This window comes from Alligator mississippiensis, chromosome 2 (genome assembly GCF_030867095.1).
Source record: "Alligator mississippiensis isolate rAllMis1 chromosome 2, rAllMis1, whole genome shotgun sequence".
Taxonomy (NCBI): domain Eukaryota; kingdom Metazoa; phylum Chordata; order Crocodylia; family Alligatoridae; genus Alligator; species Alligator mississippiensis.
In genome coordinates this window covers 129053049-129072657 of record NC_081825.1, presented here as the reverse complement: position 1 = coordinate 129072657, position 19609 = coordinate 129053049, and the positions used below count along the sequence as shown (strand labels likewise).

The 19609-nt window shown below is 42.3% G+C and overlaps 1 protein-coding gene across 1 annotated transcript in view; it reads right to left on the bottom strand.

The window, feature by feature from the left end:
• LOC106737487 (collagen alpha-1(XXV) chain) overlaps positions 1-19609 on the bottom strand; it is a 255493-nt gene that overhangs the window by 8227 nt on the left and 227657 nt on the right. Inside the window, exons 33-37 of the mRNA XM_059722126.1 lie at positions 15899-15952; positions 13385-13411; positions 12598-12651; positions 4392-4478; positions 1423-1461 (exon numbers count right to left, since the gene is read on the bottom strand). Coding sequence (XP_059578109.1) covers positions 1423-1461; positions 4392-4478; positions 12598-12651; positions 13385-13411; positions 15899-15952 — 261 coding nt within the window. The remainder of the gene's footprint in view (positions 1-1422; positions 1462-4391; positions 4479-12597; positions 12652-13384; positions 13412-15898; positions 15953-19609) is intronic.

Here is a 19609-nt window from a genome sequence, read left to right as displayed (position 1 = left end):
CCCTCCCCCATCCCATGACCAGTGCCCCATGCTGCAGGTGCTTGCAGCCCACATGGAGCTGTCTGGAGCGGGTACAGGCAGCCCCACGTGGGCTGCAAGCAGCTGCAGCATGGGGCACCAGGCATGGGGTGGGGTGGGGTGGGGAGGGGCCGCTTCCCCCCCCCTCCGCACTCCTTCCCTGCCCAGGGTCCCCCTGCCCCAACTTACCTGAGCTTCCCGTGCCGGGGCAGCCACGTGCTCCCAGCCCAGAAACCCTGTCTGGGGCTTCTGGCTGAAGGGTGGGGCCGGGAGGGCCCTGCTGGTGTGGGAGCCTGCCGGGCTTCCCCTGGGTCCTACTGCCCTTCGTTCCTGTCATTTTTGACAGGAACAAAGGGCAGAGAAATATTAATTTTCTACATTTTTTTAGGGGCCCCGCGGCCCAGACAGAATGGCCTCGCGGGCCACATCTGGCCCACGGGCTGTATTTTGCCCATCCCTGCTCTAGAGTGTGTCCTGTTGAAAAAACAGCGCTGTTAACTGTTCCTTTAGCTAGCTGGCTTTAGGCATGGACTCTGTTCCCAGTTAACACACCTGGCGAGGTACTGCCTGGCTTGAGCGCTAGATGTACCTCTTCCCCGCAGGCCCACAATTCCTCACATGAGTTGACATTTTCAAATAAAATGGTCAATAGATATTTATTTTACTGTGTGAGAATAACCCTCCAGAATTAACTTTTGAAATGGGTTCGGTATGAAATCCTACCCCATTTACGTCAATCAGAGTTTTATCACTGACTTAAAATTCAGCCAGTAGTTCACTTATGGTTCATGTCTCGGTATTCAGAGAGGAATAAATATCCTTTCCCTGATATGTCTATTCTGAAGGCTGACTGACTTCAAATCTCCCATTCTCAGGGTTCTACCAATAAATGGCTGGAAATTGCCATCCTAGTGATGTTATCATTTAGCACTACTATAAAACAGCAACAAGCACAAAGACAAATGAACTGGGGGTCAGGAGAATGCCTTGGAGGGTGAGAAGGGCTGGGAAACAGAAGTATGATACACTGTCCCTTTGGATAACCCAAGAAAAATCTAGGCTTGGAAGGTCATTATGAACATTTTGGTAAAACTGATTTCCCATATGGAAGGCTGAAAGATATGTAGTTCTTCCTGTGAGGAACAAAGGTTGTTGACTTCCCAGAAACTTAGCTGGCAACTGTTTTAAAATTGCATAAACAGTGTTATAACTCCTACATCTGACAGCTTCATCACACAGATAATATTTACAGTGAGTTTATTTGTTATGTTGTTGTGTACTGAAATGTCCACAAGATAGTCTCAAGCAAATTGGAGTGCTGATATTTGTGGAGCTGATAGGGTTCTCCTTAGGCCAAATAAAAAGGGACAGTGCTTGTATGCAGAACTAATTTGCCTACTTTACCTTTTGCCAACAGCCAGGCATTGGTAATCCATCTGGCCCCTGTTTCAAGAAAAAAGATAAAAAATGCATAGTTGAGTTTGATACTGTGTCTATTGAAACAACCAGGCCTTCTTATCTAATTGATAGCTCCTACCTCCTAATTTAGAATTCTCTATGATACTCAAGATGAGGAAAAAGCCAAGTATCTAACAGAGAGAAAGTGTATTTACACTGCAAATACCTACAATCCTGCCCTTCCTTAGAGGAAAATTTAATCCTGACTGAACAGCATCTACTCACACTGATCTATTTGTATCATAACTTTAAGCTTGTTGCTATCAAGGCTATATCAAATCAGCTGAACTGGATTCACTCCCTGCAGAACTATGCATGGCTTTAACGCGAGTCTATTATTCAAAACATTCTACAGCTGAATATACAAAATCAATGAACAATGATGTATCACTTTTATCTGGTGTGTATTGCTTTATGCTCCTGGTACAAAGTTAACTCAGTGAGAAGACATATATATCCAAACAGCAATGGGGATATTTAGATTTTTAAAAAAATTCTTAGCTTTTAAAAGGAAAACTACTGAACCTACAGCCACTGAAACCAGCTGAAGTTGTTTTGACAATAGTGGGAACAGGATGGAAAAACAGAAGCTGACTATAGTATGTGACAGACATTTGGCTGTCAAGCTGGTTGTAATATGCTTGTCAGTACCTGGACTCTGTTTGCTGCAGCCACTTTAATCCATTCCTTTTACCATTCCCTGCTTTTGCTTACACCCTCTGTGCCCCAGATAAAGACTAGATTCTGATCTCAATTACACCATTTTTAACTGACTTATTCCTGATTTAATGAAGTTGCTCCTGGTTTGTAGGACTGAACCTGCAATGAGGCAAGTTCTACAAGTCAGTGGCATTCAGCATCTCAAGACACTGAAATGTAAATGAGAAAAATCAGGGCCCATGTGTTTAAAAGGGTATTTAGGTGGATTTCTTATCTGTTAACAATTCTGAGAAACACAAGAAACTTTTGAACTCTCATGGGAACTTCTTGCTTTCTAGAGCAAGAAAGATCACTGCTCAGTTAACAGTTTATCCTGACAACTGCCTATCTGCAGAAGAATATTTTTCATTCATCAGTAATTATGTAAGGATTTTCCAGATATAAGTGATACAGCAACAGCAGAGGAACACTTTTTTTTAGTTATGAAGGCATGCTTGATTACCCCCAACAAAGTATATGAGATATGGTTATCATTAATCAGAAGCAAACAAAATATAACATGGACTATGTACTTAAGATTAAAATCCCACTAACAATTTAGATTAGAAAAACTGTACTTGAAATAATATCTATTTAATTTTAACATTCATCTAAAGAGAACCGTGCTTAGCTAACAAACAATATCAGAACATGCAGACCAATTTTAATTTCCCACAATTAAAAAAAAATCTCTCTTAAGCCTTTAGGAAATGTGTATGTACTGTTCATTTTTAAATGGAAAAATTAATATGTCCTGTGAGATATATATATATATATATATAAATGTAAAAAAAAACCACCTCATTGTTGCCAGATTGGTACAAGGGAGAGGGTCAACAAGTAGAATTTTAGTAGAGATGGGAATTTGAATTCATGCTAACATAGAGTGGGAGAGTATTGTGTGTATTTCAGGGAGGTAAGTTCCAAGGGAAAAGACCATTAACTTGAAAATGTTAAATAACAAAGACAGTGAGGGGTCAGGCTGCAGACCATTATCTTCTTACAAAGCTCAGGTAAGTCTTGTGTTTCAAATTTAAACACTATTGTGACCTGTAGGCCTGATATGTACCAAAAACTCCATTCTGATGAATCAGGTCTGAAGAATCAGGCCCATTAATTGCGAATGGCAAGCTTTGTGATTCAACTTTGACAGATCAATATTTATCTCATTCTTTACATGGACGTATCTCTTGCCTGAATCCTGAAAACATTTTGCATCCAAAACTCCTGTTGATTTTAACTGGAGCCAAGTGTGCAGAATGGTTCAGGGCAGGTTAGGATAAAATTCACACCTATGCAGACACAGCCATAAAATGTAAACGGTAAATGGTCCTTATGCTGGTTTTCTGCTCAGAGGTGAATTTTTTTCTTAGTGAGTAAGGCAATAGGCATCTTGGGAGAAAAACAAAAACAAGCAGTCCTGAGGGGAAAAAATTATATTCATTGCAAATGTTGGAAGGAGACAAACTCACAAACCACCGTGTGGGAGCAAAATGTTGGGTGTTAGGTTCCATTGCGTACTCTCTCAACACCGTTTTGATCAGTGAAACAAGCTTGTTTTTTCATGCACATGCATGTATTATGTGAACAATGTAAAGTCTGCTCATAGAAACACTTTACATTGGGAATGACTGACTACAAACAAAGGAACCGCATGCAGGGATGGTAGGAAAGAGAAATACTGTACCAATTGGCAAGGGGCATCCAGCCCATCCAGGCCAGGCTGGCCTGGCTCCCCTTTTTCCCCCTTAATTCCACGGAATCCCTGTTTGTAAAGATTAACTTGTAATGTTACTGACAAAGAAATGCCTTGGGCGTTGACTTAGCTGGAGCAAACAAATAAAAATAGAGAATAAGAGGAGAAAGCTGACAGCAATGGTGCTTTAAATGTGTGGAAACAACTTTTTAAATGGACATACTTCCATCAAGAAAAGACTACTTGCATTCCCAATTTGCACATAATGCTGGCAGACACAGGTAGCCAGAATGCAGACACAGCAAAATATCCCATCAATAACATCCAGTTTTAAAATCTTCAAAACTGGTATTTCAAACCAAATTGGAATGGCAAAACCAATGTTCAGACTAGCAAAAGATGATCTTTTAATGAAGGAGACCAGGTTCCACGGTAGCTGTAGCTTGTTCCTCTCCCCTCAGATTATGTCATTCGAAAGTACAGTAGGATGATCGATTTCCAATACAGGAGTGAGACATACCAATGGGCAAGGTGCATCTAATCCAGGGGCACCCTGTTCTCCTTTCTCCCCTTTAGGCCCCTTTTTGCCTTTCTTTCCCTTTTCCCCCTGTGGACACAATGGTTTGGATAAAACAAATATTTCATTCTTTTGGGAAAAAAAGAATAAAGAAAGATTGGTGTAAAAATGTTTTTTAGTCAATGGAGGGCTGAAAGGACACTTACCACTGTGTTCTAGTTTGGATAGTGCATTATGTGGAAAAATAAGTTATATGATCATAAGCAAGGACTGAATCAGTTGGGATTATTGAGCTTTTGTATTCATGTTGGCTTTATAAATGCTCTGAATCCTAAAGCAGGGCTTGAAACAATGGGGTGGTTTTCTTGATGCAGAGACAAAGCTGAAAGCCCACCCAGTCTAACCTGTCTGCAGGATCAGGTGTTTCCTACTTGTCTTCAGTGATTGTTAGTGCTGCCATTTTAACATGGAAATTGACAGGTATGACAAGCAGAATTTTTCACTTTCCTTGGGGTTCAACAGGCAAGCAGAATCTCTAATAAGATGTGGCTCTGCAAGAACTGCCTAGATCAGCATAATTCTTGTGAACGGAGGAAGTGGGAACTGATGGGAAAAGGAGGGAAAAATAAGGGGAAATGATTCCTTGTCTGACTCTCAAATTCAGTAGTCACTTCAAGAATGAGTGGCTCGAGATGCTTTTTGCTGACTTGGTCTCACACATGTCAGTTCCACCTGAGTCTGTGTCAAATTCTCCTCTTAAGTTATGCCTGTGTGAGCCCGTTGTAGTCATGGGGTTGCACAGATACCACTCTGAATAAAGTCTGGCCCTTCATTTCAAACCTTGCTAAAGGACTCAGAGATTCCAAACTGCTTGATGTAGAGGTGCTACAAAATTTTCCATTGATCCCTCTCTTTCTCAAATCAGAATCTAACTGAAAGTGGCAATGAATTTCATGCTCACAACATGAATCTTCATTGCAGGGAAAATTTCAGCACGATATTTAACATGATTTGGTCCTTTGATCACGTGACTGAATTCGCACAGAGTTGCTGTTACAAAGGGGATGATAACATTTCTGAACGAAAGGTTTACAGTGACTTTCACAGCTTTTGATCATTCAAAGGATATAATGCCATTACCCCCTGTTTTTTTGACAGAGCTACCTGAAAAAGTGACCTCTACCTCAAGCAGTGTGTGATACTGGAAGAGTTCATTGTATAATTGATTTCACACCAGTGGATCACAATGGTAAATGAGTTTCAGGCTCACTCTCATTTAACAACATCAAAATGCTTCTAGTAAAAAAAATAAATTGAAACTAGTTGGACTAGGGCTAAATAGGGCAGGGTGGGAAAAATCAGGAATATTACAAAGAAATGGGAAAAATAGTTAAAGGAAAATTAGTAGGACACTGGAGCATAGCCAAGGGAGGGTGGTCAAGGTTTTGGCTGTAGGGAAGATTTAATTTGTAAGGAAAAGAATAAAAAAGACAGAGGAACTGTAAGGAATGAAGGTAGAAGGAGAAGGAACTAGTGCACCTCTGGAAAGGCAGACATGTTTAGGATAAAATACATGAAACAGACATTCAACCAATTTCACAGCAATACATAAAGATTGAATTCATTTGCAGAAAGAAAGAGCTTTTTTTAAACAGACAACCTTTAAATTATTAAACAAACTAATGTATTTTACAAACTAAACACAATATATAAGATATTCTATAGCATTCTGTATACATTCACACTAAAAGATTTTTTTTTCCCAGGAACAGGTGTACCATATTTATGATGCTATGTAAACAAGAGTTCCTCATTTATCTTTCCTGTGTGCCAAAAAGGTTGCATATTAGTATTCAGGAAAAACATCCTCACAAACACTTCACATTTCAGGAACGTTAAGGATGTCACTTTCTCTCTCCCTCACATACACACAGACACACACAAAACAATGTCAGGATATTTAAGCTAGCTCAGTCTTTACCTGTTGTGACAAAGATAGAATTTCAGGGTCAGAGTTTATACTGTTTGTATAGTGTGCCTTCTGTATAGCACAAACACATCTACTTCACATACATGCAAGAGCAGCTGTAAAATGTTTTCAGGGTTAGCAAAGATGTGGATGGTATGTGTATGACTAGACTCCCACTCATAATGACCCAGGGCCTTATTGCAGCTTTGGTTTCTAGTGCAGCAGTAACTATTGAAGTCAACGGAAGGACTTTTTCCCTTCTCTTCACAGATTCTGAAAATCCAGGCACAATGAGGAGTTCAGCTGAACACTGTTTATTTAGGAAAAACTCATTTACTTCAAGGTGAGATCAGTCAATTCTGGGTTAAAAGACTGGACCCAGGGGTTGGTAAGATCATAACATTAAGTATAGTTAGATCTTGAAAAAAGTGATAATGTATAGTAGGAATTGGTTCCATATTAATTTTCTTTCCTAAATTCTGAAAGACTTTTGCTTCCAATGTGATCAATTTACAGATCAAAAGATGATCATTCTGATTTCCAACCTTGCAGTGAAAACCAAAGGTCGCTGTGTCCCTCTAAGTGGAAAAAATCCATGCATGGAAGAGACGAGTCATTCAGTTTCAGGCCACTGAGCTTCCTACTAATTTCTCCCATGAGTGAGGGGTTTTTTTTCTTTTAATCTACAACTCACCCACCCTCTGAGGTTTACATGAACTTCAGGGGATCCACAGAGGACAAGGAGTGTCTTTGTGAATGCCTCTTTTATTTTGCTGCCTTCTACCAATAGGTTTTATAAAGCACTGCTCTTTCAGGCACAATGCTTCAAGGAATCCCTCCTGGTCTGGGTTGGCCATGGCCTTGCTCTTCCCACATTAGACAGATAAGCCTAGCATGTGAAGACTAGATTAAGACTGCAATAAGTTGTGCAATGTCTCTCCACATACTTATAGATGGAAAATCTAGAGAATCACAGCTGGTTTCCTCAAGTTGTTTCCTGCCCCCTACAGGCCCTTGGAGCTACAATTCTATGGACAGACTGCAACACAGTTAGAGAAGGACACATGCTCCTATGTCCCATGGGCACAGATTTCCCATCAGTGCATAGGAGGGAGCACAAGGTCCTTAAGGTCAGACCTGCAGTGTGCTACCACTGACATGAACAATGCTTCCCAGAGTCAAGCTCTTAGTCTGTAGTCAAGAAAATATCTCCATCCTTAATTCCTTCAAAAGGCAGGTTAAATAAAAGAAAAGAAGGTTAAAAATGAAAAGAAGATATAAAATCTTTATTACTGGCCTCTCTGACTTTCTAAAATCTGTTTTAGTGACCCAAAATACCACAACGGTATTTAATTAAATGATTTATAAGGATTCATTTTTTTAATCATACAATAAAGAAACAAACTGAATCAATTTTGAAACCTATTTCTCTACTAGCACTCCTCAGCTATACCCATGTCTGTCAATGTACAGCTCTGAAGACTTTTACTTTTTTACAGCCAAGTTAAGCAGATATTATAATGCAAACACTGACTCCATTCCACTGTAGTGGACTTAGGGAGGATCTGTAGGAAAAATATTGTGCAGTTTGTTCACAGGAGGGAATAGAGATTTGGACCTGACTCAACATTATATGAAATATACATCTATGAAAAACAAAAGTAGCATTATTATGGTATGGTATCAAAAGTAGCATTTTTGTTATTTGTGTTGAACATTTTTGCAGATAAATTAACTTCAACTTCTTACTTTGGGAATTAGGGGTGTGAAAAGTTAAATGATTAATTATTTAACTGGTAAGTGTAGTGATAACTGGTTAGCTTACTGGTTATCCTTTAGCTCCGGGTGGGTGCAATCTGGCAGGGAAGGGGGGAAGGGAAGCTGCCAGGTGCCCTAGCAGGAATCAGAAGGCAGAGGACAGGCAGCAGGGAGGCAGAAAGAAGCAAGGAGGGGAGGGGAAGAGAGATGGGGCAAGGGGGATTAGTACTGGGGTTGCCAACTCTGTTTGAGATCATTCAAGCAGGTTTCATCACAAGATATAATTACATTAATGACTGATCTACTGTACTCTAAAACTCATTCACTACTGACTTTACGGGCCTTTGTACACACCACAAAAATGGCCTTTACAGTGGCTTACATGCTCTTTTGCACCGCTTTAATGGTGTTGTTGTTTGCATGTTTGGCAGTATATTCCACTTTAATGGCATTGCTATTTGCACTCTCGGTGGCGTATTCCACTTTAAATGACTTTGGTACTTAGCAAGACAAAACACCTCCAAGGTGTTTTACTTTGCTACCTAACAAAGTGCAACAGTGCACGGGGTGCTTGAAGCCTATGTGCTTGGGGCTTGGTGGGCCCTGCGCAGCTCCGGGGCTGTGGGACCCAGCAGCAGCCCATATAGGCAGGCTTCACTGAAGAAGAAGAAAAAAAAAGCAGCGAGCCTGATCTTATTTTTTTTCTCCTCAGAGCCTGCCTGAGTTGTGCGGGGGCCTGGTGCTTCCTTCTGTGGCTGCAGTGCTCCCCGGGCTGGGTGCCAGTGGGTGGGTGCTACCTGAAGGGCCCCCACGCAGCTCAGGGACCGCTTGAACCGCTAGCAGCTTGCCCCACCTCCCCACCGCCGAAGAGGCAGGTAAGGATTGGGCCCCCACCCTTATGCACACACCACAGGGGTTTAGTTCGGTTTAATTCTCCCTAAATTGAAGTGGTGTTTTTAAAAAACCACTGTTTCAATTTAGGGAGAACTAAACCAAATTAAACCCCTGTGGCCTGTACAAGCAACGTACATCAGGAAGGTGAATGCACATTACTATTACATTTTAAAAACGAGCTGGACTACTGTATAAATTGGATTCAACATTCCATATTTATTTTAATGAGTGTCCTATAATTTATCTCCTAGGTGACTCTCAGAGTCTCCGGGAGATTTATATCTAATTCCTGGAGACTCCAGGGCAATCCTGGAGGTTTGGCAACCCTGATTAGTACTCATAAACCTAAGAGGAAAACAGTGAGCAGCCTAATGACTCATCAATTAAGCAATTAGCTGCTTGCTCACAGGTGCTCTCTGCCTCCCAGTGCAGGAATGTGGGGTGCAGACAGAAGTGCAGCTCCCCGCTATAACTGAGAATGCTTTGCAGGAAGCCTTCTGAGTTATAACAATTCCCCACAACCAAACAGAAATTCACTGTTGGTTCCAGGGAGGAGAGGAATCTAGCTGCTGGCTGCAAGTCTGCAGACATTTTCCCCTAGCAATGGCCCCTCCTTTCTCCCAGCCTGTCCCTGTTTTAGAATGGGACGGGGGAAAGGGAGCAGAAGGAGCTTGTTCTAGGGGTTCCCCAGCTGGTGCTGGAGGGTGGGGTGTGTGAACTGGAGCATCCCCTACCACAGCGGGGGCTCCAATTCACCTGCCCCACCCTCCAGCAGGGGTTGAAAAACTGACCAAACTCCCTCTGCTTCTTTCCCCCCCTTCCATTCTGAAAACAGTGACAGGCTGGGAGGCAGCACAGACACAAGTCACAGAAGATGCTGTGTTTTGAAACATCTTCATCTGACCTCGCATGTAAAGAGGGTTCAGATTTTCAACAAACTGGTCATTTTTGAAGCAGTCTGCAGCCATGCACTTGTATTTGGTCATGGCTATAGACTACTTTTTGTAGCAAGACATGGTGAAAATTGTCACTTCTGTCTGCACCCATGTTGTCTGGCTAGGTTTGTCTCCTCTCGCCCTCTCCAGTCAAGGGCTCCAGGAGCCAGAGTGGCTCCCAGCAGCAGTTGTGTCTCAGCTACTGTGTTATCAGTTAATCGTTTAACTGATAAAATTAGAGGAGGTTAAACCAATATTTTAAAAATGATATTTACATCCCTGTTAGAAACATAAAAAACAGAATCTCTGTGACATTCACTTAATGGTCACAATCAGTCAACAATATTTCAAACTGCTGACCCAGATCCTTAGCTGGAGCAAAGGGATGCACCTGTGCTGGAGCTCAATGGAATTATGTCTGTTTACACCAGCTGAAGACATTGACCAACAAATACTTCTTTCTCCTTAACCCAAGTTATCAATCATTACAGCACCAAAAATAAATAATCATTGGATTAAAGTGTTTTGTAAATGTCTTTAACTGTGCAAACTGATAATGTACAAACATTTCTCTGTGAGGTTTGGCTGTTTGGTGTTGAAAAATGGCATTTGGGCAGGTAAACCATGTGCCATGTCTCACCTTTGCCAAACCATACTAAAGGGGTCAAATTCCCCTTCTGGTGTAGAAATCACTGAGACAGAATCAAGGCATTTCCCAGAATATATTATTGTTAGTATTATTATTTATAAATTGCATCACCTCCTCTCTCTTTGAAAAGAAAGGGTCATAATCTGAATAGTAATTCCCTTTTACAGAAGCCTCAGCTAAGATACCACTGTCTTTTCACCAAGAAACAACTTGGAATCTTACTGCTTAATATATACAGCCCTACTTCCTACATGTGGCCCTGGGCTTTCTGGAAAGTCCTGAAGTTCAAAATCTCTTACTTGAGAGTGGCACCTGCAACTTCTCTGTAACACAGAGGAACCTCAGAAAAAGTCTATCAAACAAGGAAGAATGCTTTAACCTCTGAGAGTTCCTTGAGGAAGGATTGGGTACAGTATTGTGTGGATCCCTTTAACTCCTTCTCTGGAAAATGTAATTATCCCAAATGGTTATACACCAGTGACACAGAATATTAGCATTTGCTGACCTAGCAGTATTCTTCCCAACCCTAGACTGGCAGGATGCATGAATGCTTCTGGAGCAAAGATCCATTATACATGTGACTTCATAATTTTGTTTCTGTCAATTCTTGTCATGGGACTTTCTGTGAACACAAATCAGTGAAATGCGATCACCTGCACGCCTGTGGCAAGTAAACTCAAAAAATGGTATTGATATAATTAAAGTGAAGTCAATTAAAAACTTAAGCTAATAAATAATGTTTGGAACCATTTATACTGCCGTCCTTTAAGACGATACAGTCTGCTCCCCCAGCATACCAGGCTGGTATTGCAAGCCAGTTAATGGGTGCATAGAGTGCCCCCATGAGCACAGAGACCTATACTTGTAGCATAAGAGAAGGTGGTTCCTTGTGTGCTCGCTCTGTTTCCCAAGAAAGGGCTGCTCCCATTTTTGCTTCAACCCCTAAATTGCTCCTCATTGTGTTTGTTTAGGATATGCATGTCACTCCGTTCAGACAGTAAAATGAGGCTAGGCAGTTCCTAGTTAATTTCACTGTCTGGTGCACTAGAGAAATGTTTCATTGTTTCGTTTACAAAAACTATGGTGCAGGACTTAAATCAATAAAAGCTACTGAATGGAAACAATTAAGTGAATTCTCTTAATCCTGAATTTGCACCATTTTTGGTCCTGAGCAGCTTAATAATTGGCCGGACCTTTAGCTAGTGTAAAGTGGCACAGACCCATTGAAGTCCAGAGCACTACACCGATTTTACATCAGTTGGGGACCTGAGCAAAGGTCCCCAATGGAAAGTCACTGCTGCACTACCTCATGTTAGTATAATCTTCCCCAGGCTGACACAGACTTTCAGCAGACATGAAATGGGTTACAGAACAGAGCCTAATCCTAGGCTGAGGGTATTGCCCTTCTCTTATGGTAAGTGTTAAAGATTCTGGCAATGGCGATGTGTAGGGGGTGCACAGGGGTGCATGTGCTCCCCCTGAGAGCACCGGTGCACCCCCTGACAGGCCACACTCCCTGCTTAGGTGATCGGTAGGGGGGACAGGTGGGAGTGCCAGTGCCCACCCTGTGAGTGCCAGCTGGGGAGTCAGAGAGCTGGATGAAGTGCCATAGCTGCTTCCCAGTCAGCACGATCAGCTGCAGGGGATCCTCCCCACTCTCTGGTTGGTGAGATTGGCTGCCGGGAACCCTTTCCCAGTCAGCAGGTGAACCCCCCCAGTCAGCGAGACTGGCCGCAGGGGGAGCCCTCTCTGGCTGCTGACTGGTCGCTGGGGGGGGCACGTGCCCCCCACTGATCCCAACTAAGGTGGCACCAGTCGCCCATGGTTTCTGGTTCAGCACATAAATTTTTTTTTCTCTTTGTGACACAGGACTTTCTCTACCAATATCTGTGACCTGCCTTTTGGCACACAGTAAGCAAGAAAGATCAAGTCTAATGGGACAAATTATAAGACAAAACTAACTGAGCTAAGGAGTCAAGCAATATCAAACAGCACTGAAGTCACCTTTTCTCCCTTTTCTCCTACATCACCCTTTTCTCCTCGAGGACCAGGGAAACCCTATAAAAAAATGAACAAAGATTTCTGTTGGTTTTGACATGTACGTGGGCTAGGTTGTAAAATACTGCTGGGAAACGTATATAAGACTACATTGCTGCATGCTTTTTTGTAAGGAATGCAAATCATGCTATTTGGCAAGGCCATTTTTCAGGAACAGAAGCAATGGCAGTGACTCTCCCTGTTGTACATCCTAAGTGGCAGTTGTGGGCTCTGGCTAACAGGGTTGCTGTGCTCTGTAGCTTTGGGAAATGGGGAATGGGATCCCAGGAAGCTCTCCCTAACATGTCATCAGAAATCCTAAATTCTGAAAAATGCACTGCTTGTGGAGTGTGCAGTTATTCTTCGCAAACAGTGATGAATTTACTTAATCAGCTATTAAGGACTGAAGTTGTGAGCCTAGTGAGGAATACTATTTAGGGTCAGATTGGAGAAATTTGCCATGTGTAGCAATCATGCTAATACAGTGATAAGTCCCAGGGAAGTTATGTTAGTAAGCCTCACTGAGGTTAGCAGGTTTGGGCTGTCCTTTTTCAAAATACACTATTTATTTTCTCCAGCCTTCTCTTCCTTCCGTCATATGCGAACAACAGCAATGCAATGTTTAGTATATTCCCTACATGTTCAGCATGCACAGTAATTTAAAAAAAAAAAGATATGCTGCATCCAGGCAACTAGTGCATGAAAGAACAGTTTACCTACCATTGTGAGTAAACTGGTCATAAATATTACTTACATCAAGGCCAGGCTCGCCATCTTTGCCCTGCCAAAGAACCATATAAACTCTATTAGCACCCCTAGGCTTTGTCACTATGGCTAAGTACAAACAATCAAAAAGCCTGAGGCTGAATTGATTCAATCTTCACAGGTTAGTCTAAGCTGCGTAGATTGAACCGATAAGCAAGTGAACAGACATTCACTTTCAATTCCAGAAAAGAAGCCACATGCCTGCAGTGGCCCAGGTCAGAAGCTGGGAGGTGCTAGAGCATGCCTCCCTGCTTGGCTGGAGCAGGCAACTTGGTCCAAAGCTAGCCCGCCCACCCTGCAAAGAGGGATTTGCGGAAGAGGTGCACAAAGCATCCTGGGATACTGACTATGACTTAACTTGAATCTGGAGGGGATCTGAGACAGAAGTTCAATAAACTGATTTAACCTAAATCATTTAAGTCTGGTACTACATCCATACAGGCTTATCCTAAAATGGTTCTGGTTATTTTGAGAGTGACTTATGTGCACTGAACTTCTGTAGTATTACAGATTCAAACTGGTTTCCAATTACTTATACCAGTTCATATATAATTTCTGTCCTTAGCCTGTGTGACCTCTTGTTTGCTTACAATACCTAAAAAGGCCATCTTCATATGTAGCACCTGATTTCTATATAGATAATACAGGAATGCAGCAGCATTCTCTCTCTGTAGAATAGTAACGCTCATTTCTTGGATTATACAAAGAGCATTGCCATTAGTGAAGGGTCTTTCTGTCAGTGTTTAACATTTCCTCTGTTTCCAGGAACTGATAACTTGACTGTAAAATGTTACTGTTGATTGAGCTTTAGCACACAGCTTCCAGGAGCAAGTTAAAATGAAGCAAAGCCTACAGTTTCCACCCTTTACAATTCATAGACAGGAAACAAAAATTTTTGCTTACACAAGTGGCCATCAAATGAGCATGCACAGCAAACTACTACTCCACTATTTCACAAAGAGCTTTAGTAAAGAGACAGTACTGAAAAACCATCGACATTCATGGACCTGCTTTGGCTCTATCCAAAGCCCATGTGAAGTTTGTCCTTAACTTTTGTCAGGAGCAGATCAAATGTTCTGACATCAGTATGAGTTGTGGACACCCAGCACCTCATGAGATGGGGCCCCAGCATGCACAGATGCAGATATGAAAAGCCTCATGCTGTGGTCAATGACACAATTGCATGTGTTAATTTTTCAAGTTGGGTACCAAAACCATAAACCAGTTATTCATGCCACCCTTCTCAGATACTGAGGCGACAGCCAGAGTCCAGCTTATATCAAAAGGGGCAGTATTAGCTTGGAAAAGTGCAGAGCAAAAGGATGCACTCTTCTTTCAGCAATCCCTTTCGAAAGGGCTCTATGGAACTTCAGGCTCTATTCAATCTACCCTCCCTGGAAGACTGTTATAAACACTGCCTGCCTTCATGTTGGGAGCAACTTTGGTGAAGCAAGGCATAAGGCACACGATACTATTCTTTCAGCTTGGCACCAAGAGGCTTACAACAGAGGATATGAACAACGCCCTACCATTGTCAAAAATGACCAAACAGGATGCCAGTAGGAACCGCTGCAATCTTATCGAAGCTGGAACAGACCTGCGTTGTCACTGACTGCAGCCCTTTGTTGTGTCAGTGCACACAGACACAAATGTATCCATGGCCTGGACCAGATCCGCAGTAGGTGTCAACTAGGATTGTTCAACTGACTTCAATGGAGCTAGGCCAATTTACAGTAGGTGAAGCTATGGTCAACCTAATTTAGTGATGGGTAAATGACTTAATCAGTTTATATGAAACAGAGCTTCCTTGCCCTTGAGGTGTGCTTGTTCAGGTATATTCAGATGCATCTTTTTTATCTCTTCTGATCAGGGAACGTGTCCTCTGAAATATTCAGTGAGATTTCAAGACCCAGAGTACAAACTTAGTGCCACTAGGAAATCAGATGAAAGATGGTAAGATAAGCATCTGAACTTTCAAATGTTTATCTGAACCAAACCCAAACTATCAGCCTTTGAAAGCTTTCCCATCCCATATACTTAGAAATACATAAAACCAAAATATAAAAGCAAAATATTATTGTGTCAAAGAAATCTGAACAAGAATCCAGATGTTAAGGAAACCATAAATACTTGAAGACTACAAACTGCTCTGAACCTTTGCCACTGTCTTGGTGGTCTCTAGACAGCTAATAACATGTATGACAATACATAATCCATGAGTGCTGGAAGAAGGAGCACTTTAAGTCTGGATATCCTCACTCGTGTTGGTTTATGTCAGCTCCATCCCATTACTTTTGCATAGTTGTACATGTGAATATGAATCTGTCTATCTTTGTGATAAGGGTCTGCTTCAAGTGCAGTGACCTTGCATTGTCAGGGATTATTATCTCTCCTTACCACCCTCAACCAATTACACTTCTAGATGGAATACAGCCATAAAGCATACAAAGTTTAATTAAGGAGTGGTGAAAGTTGCAATGTTCACAGGTTTCATGCCACTTACAGGCAAACCATATGGTCCTCTGGGTCCAGGGTCACCTACAGCTCCCTTTTCACCCTAAAAATAAGATAAAAGAAAAACAACATCTGGTTCAAATAGCACCACAGCCTCTTCCTGTTACAACAATCCCATCTCCTTAGAAGGGAAATCTTTTATCTCTCTCATCCTTAGGCAAGTGCTCATCAGATTTTAAAATAAAAAGAACAGGGCTTTTTATTCCTATTTAGACATATTGCCTGCATTGTATTTTTTGGACACCTTAATGTAAGCAATACACTTGGGAAAAAGACAAAATAGGTCACAGAGGTAAAACGTTGCATTTATTAACGTTATCATGCATTATTATTTAGTACTGAAAATATGTATGCTCACTAAATTCCATTTTCATCAGTCAGTGTTATGTGTTAATAGTTGCAACAGAGTCCTCTGTCAGAGGCCTCCATGGTAATGAATACTAAAGGTGCTTGTATATTGTAACTAGCTCTATGAAAGCAGCTGTGATTTCCTCCATAAAAACCTAAATTACCACCAACCAGAACAAATGTGTTTAACAAGCAGAGCCTGTAGAGACCAGTGCTATGTAAAGCTATGCATTTAGCTGCACTTTCAGATCCTAAATCTATATTACCCCTCAGACCTATTACATAAAAACTCTAATAAGGTACAAGGCAAACAGAAGAGATACCCACTCTCCACTAAAGTCGACTGAAGAATCAAGAGTTTCCAAAGATAGAGACTGGTAATATAACATTGCAAGTTCTTAGATGCTATAAAGGAAACATTTCCTAAATTAAATAAAATCTCAAGGGAATAAATATAAGGTTGGAACTGGTATTTTCAGTTTATGCATCTTTGCCCTCATGAAATGTTTTTCATGGTGACTGACAAACAACCGATCAGAGTGCTGATGAAGTGTGCTTCTGTGGCTGGGAACTCCAATCCAGCCAAGGAAGCACATGGTGAGGGGTGCTCTCAGCCTCTGGAGCACACGGCAGTCTTGAAAGTCTCCCTTGTGCTCCAGAGGGTGGGTGCTGGCCGCACGTTCAATTACATGAATTATTTATGAATTATTATTACATGAATACTGGCCGCACACTTTGTGTAATAACTTTGCCATGCCATCAACTGAATGAACATGTGGCCCGGTCACTACTTAAAGCATGATTAACCAAGCAATCACATCTTAAGTGCAACATTTGTCAGGGCTCTGACATGCATCTCTGTAGTGGTGTTAGAATGTGGCTGTAGCTATGATGGTCCAAGAAATGTAGGCGACCTAAGGGTTTTTTTGTGATACCTTTTTTTTTGGACTAACTGCAAAGTTGGGAAAGATGTTAGACATGCTTTCAGGCAAAAAGTACCCTTCATCAGACCTGAAATGGAAGCAGACACAAGCTAAGCTAACACGGGAAAAAAGGGGGTCTGTGTTTAACTCTGTAAATAAGACAGAAAGGAGGGCAGGGTGGCACCTTGAGACTAACTGCTTCATCTGCTTGAAGGAATGGAAGTAGACTATAAAATAGGAGCAAATAGAGATTATCATGAGCTTTCCTAAGAAAAGTAGAGTAGGTGACTTAGTGGAGAAGCAAGATCATTCAAGAATGAAGAGGTTCATTATTGCCTCTGGAGTGAAGGGAGATTAGAACAGGTAGTTTTTAAGACTGTAACAAGTGATTAAATCATTGTCTGTTAAATCCATATTTTTTAATGTCCAGGAAGGCTATGGATTACCTAACCCGTCTCCTGGAAGTGTTTTGTAGATTCCCTTTGAGCAGGAGTGTTATGAGGTCAGAAAGAAAGTGGTTCTGTGCTCCTACTGGCATTCACATTTCTGTCCTTCTTCCTGCGGGAGCTCACTGTGGTGCAAACTTTTTGTCTAGTTTCAACTACATAGTTTCCATGAGGGCACTATGAAATTATTTGGTGCACTAGATGAGATATACTACATTCTGGGTGCATCTACACATGCTATTAATGTGCCTGAATAAACTCCAGTGCAGTTCACGCTGGAGTTAGCTGCTTCTCGGGCACAGTGTCTTCATGTGCATCTGGGACTGCAGTAATTTAAACTGGAGTGGAGCAGCCCTGAGCTGGCAGAGGGCCTGGGGGGTCAGCCCTGGGCTCCAGGTAGCAGCATCGGGTGGTGTTGGGGCTGGCTGGGGCACAGGGATGCTACACTGCGGGACTAGATGGCAGGCAGCTCCTACACTGTAGCACCCTCATGCCCCAGCAAGCCCCATCACAGTTTACATGTGCGTTTGAGCACACATAATTACTCTGCTGTAGGATAGTACTTGCGCTGGACAGTACTATCCTAGAGTGAAGTTAATTAATTTGCTGTGCCATAATAAGGGCAGATGTGTAGATGGTGACACTTTACTGCAGAGCAAATTAGTCACCTCCGCAGTAAAGCACCCACTATGATATACATCAGGACCGCCCAAATTGTATCCTCTGAGGTGTTAATTTGCAGCCTAAGTCACTGCTCCACCTATTTCTCCAGCTGATATTGCTGCCAGGGTCTCTGAGCTCCCCCTTCTTCCTCTGCTTCCTCTACAACATTCCTCTACAATGTAGTGTTGTGGGTGGGGTATGGAGGGATGGTGTAGCCCATAGGCAGAGGGAGCCTGGTGGGGTCCAAGGTCCCTGTAAGGGAGGGGGGAATAGCGGGCAGCCCCCCAGCAGCCTAAAAGTTAGAGAGGCATGATATGCATTATGCACCTCTACATAATTGCTATCATAGTGGTTGTGATGTCAGATGCCAAACACAGGTATATCTGATGAATAGAGATGCTCACATCCAACGTGCTGTGCTAAGTATTATCATTTGCAGTCTATGATGAGCGCACTCTCATAGTAGCTAGGGTTAGTATCATAGTAGCTAGGGTCAGAAGGGACCTGAACAGATCATCTAGCCTGACCCCCTCAATAGGAAACAACACTCCAGGATATATATATTTTTTGTCTGGGACTGAATTTCTAGATGTGGGTTCTGGATAAGACAAAAAAAGAGTGGTCCTGACCATAGGTTATCTGTTCTGGAATTCCTGGAATGTCAACTGGATCTTTATTTTACCACCTTTTTTCATGCAAACTGTGTACAAGGTTCCTAGCACAGAAAGACACTAAGTTTTAGCCCAAAAGTTGCCACAACTCAGTGGTTGATGAATGAACCACTTCTGGATGAAAAGTGCACTAAAATCTAAGTTATTTACTATTCATTATTAATTAAGTGGCCACTATTATTCATTATTAAAAGCACAGACCAGGGATTGGGGGTACTTGAGAAGGCCCTAGGGGGTACGCACGGCAGGCAGGGATGGAGTGCCACCCATACGCTGGGTGTGACCCCATGTGTCAGGTCCAACTTTGTACACCAGGTTCAACCCCATGTGCAGAGATTATACACCCAGGTCCCAGCCAGAATGGCACGGGGACCGTGTTATCTGGTCAAGAGGCTGCTCTCCATGGCTAGGGACAGACATTCAAGAAGCCATAGACTGAACTGATTCAACCTTTGCAGGTTAGTCTAACCTGCCTAGGCTGAACCAGTTTGTAACTGGACAAACATGCTCTCTGGACTGAGACAATGTGGGCACATGCCTGCAGCTGTTCAAACCAGGAACCAGGGAGTGCTAAAGCCAGCCCTTGCCTGCAGGGAAGCTGTGCTGCAGAGGGAGGAGCAGAGCCCTTACTGGGGGTGGCAGCCCTTGC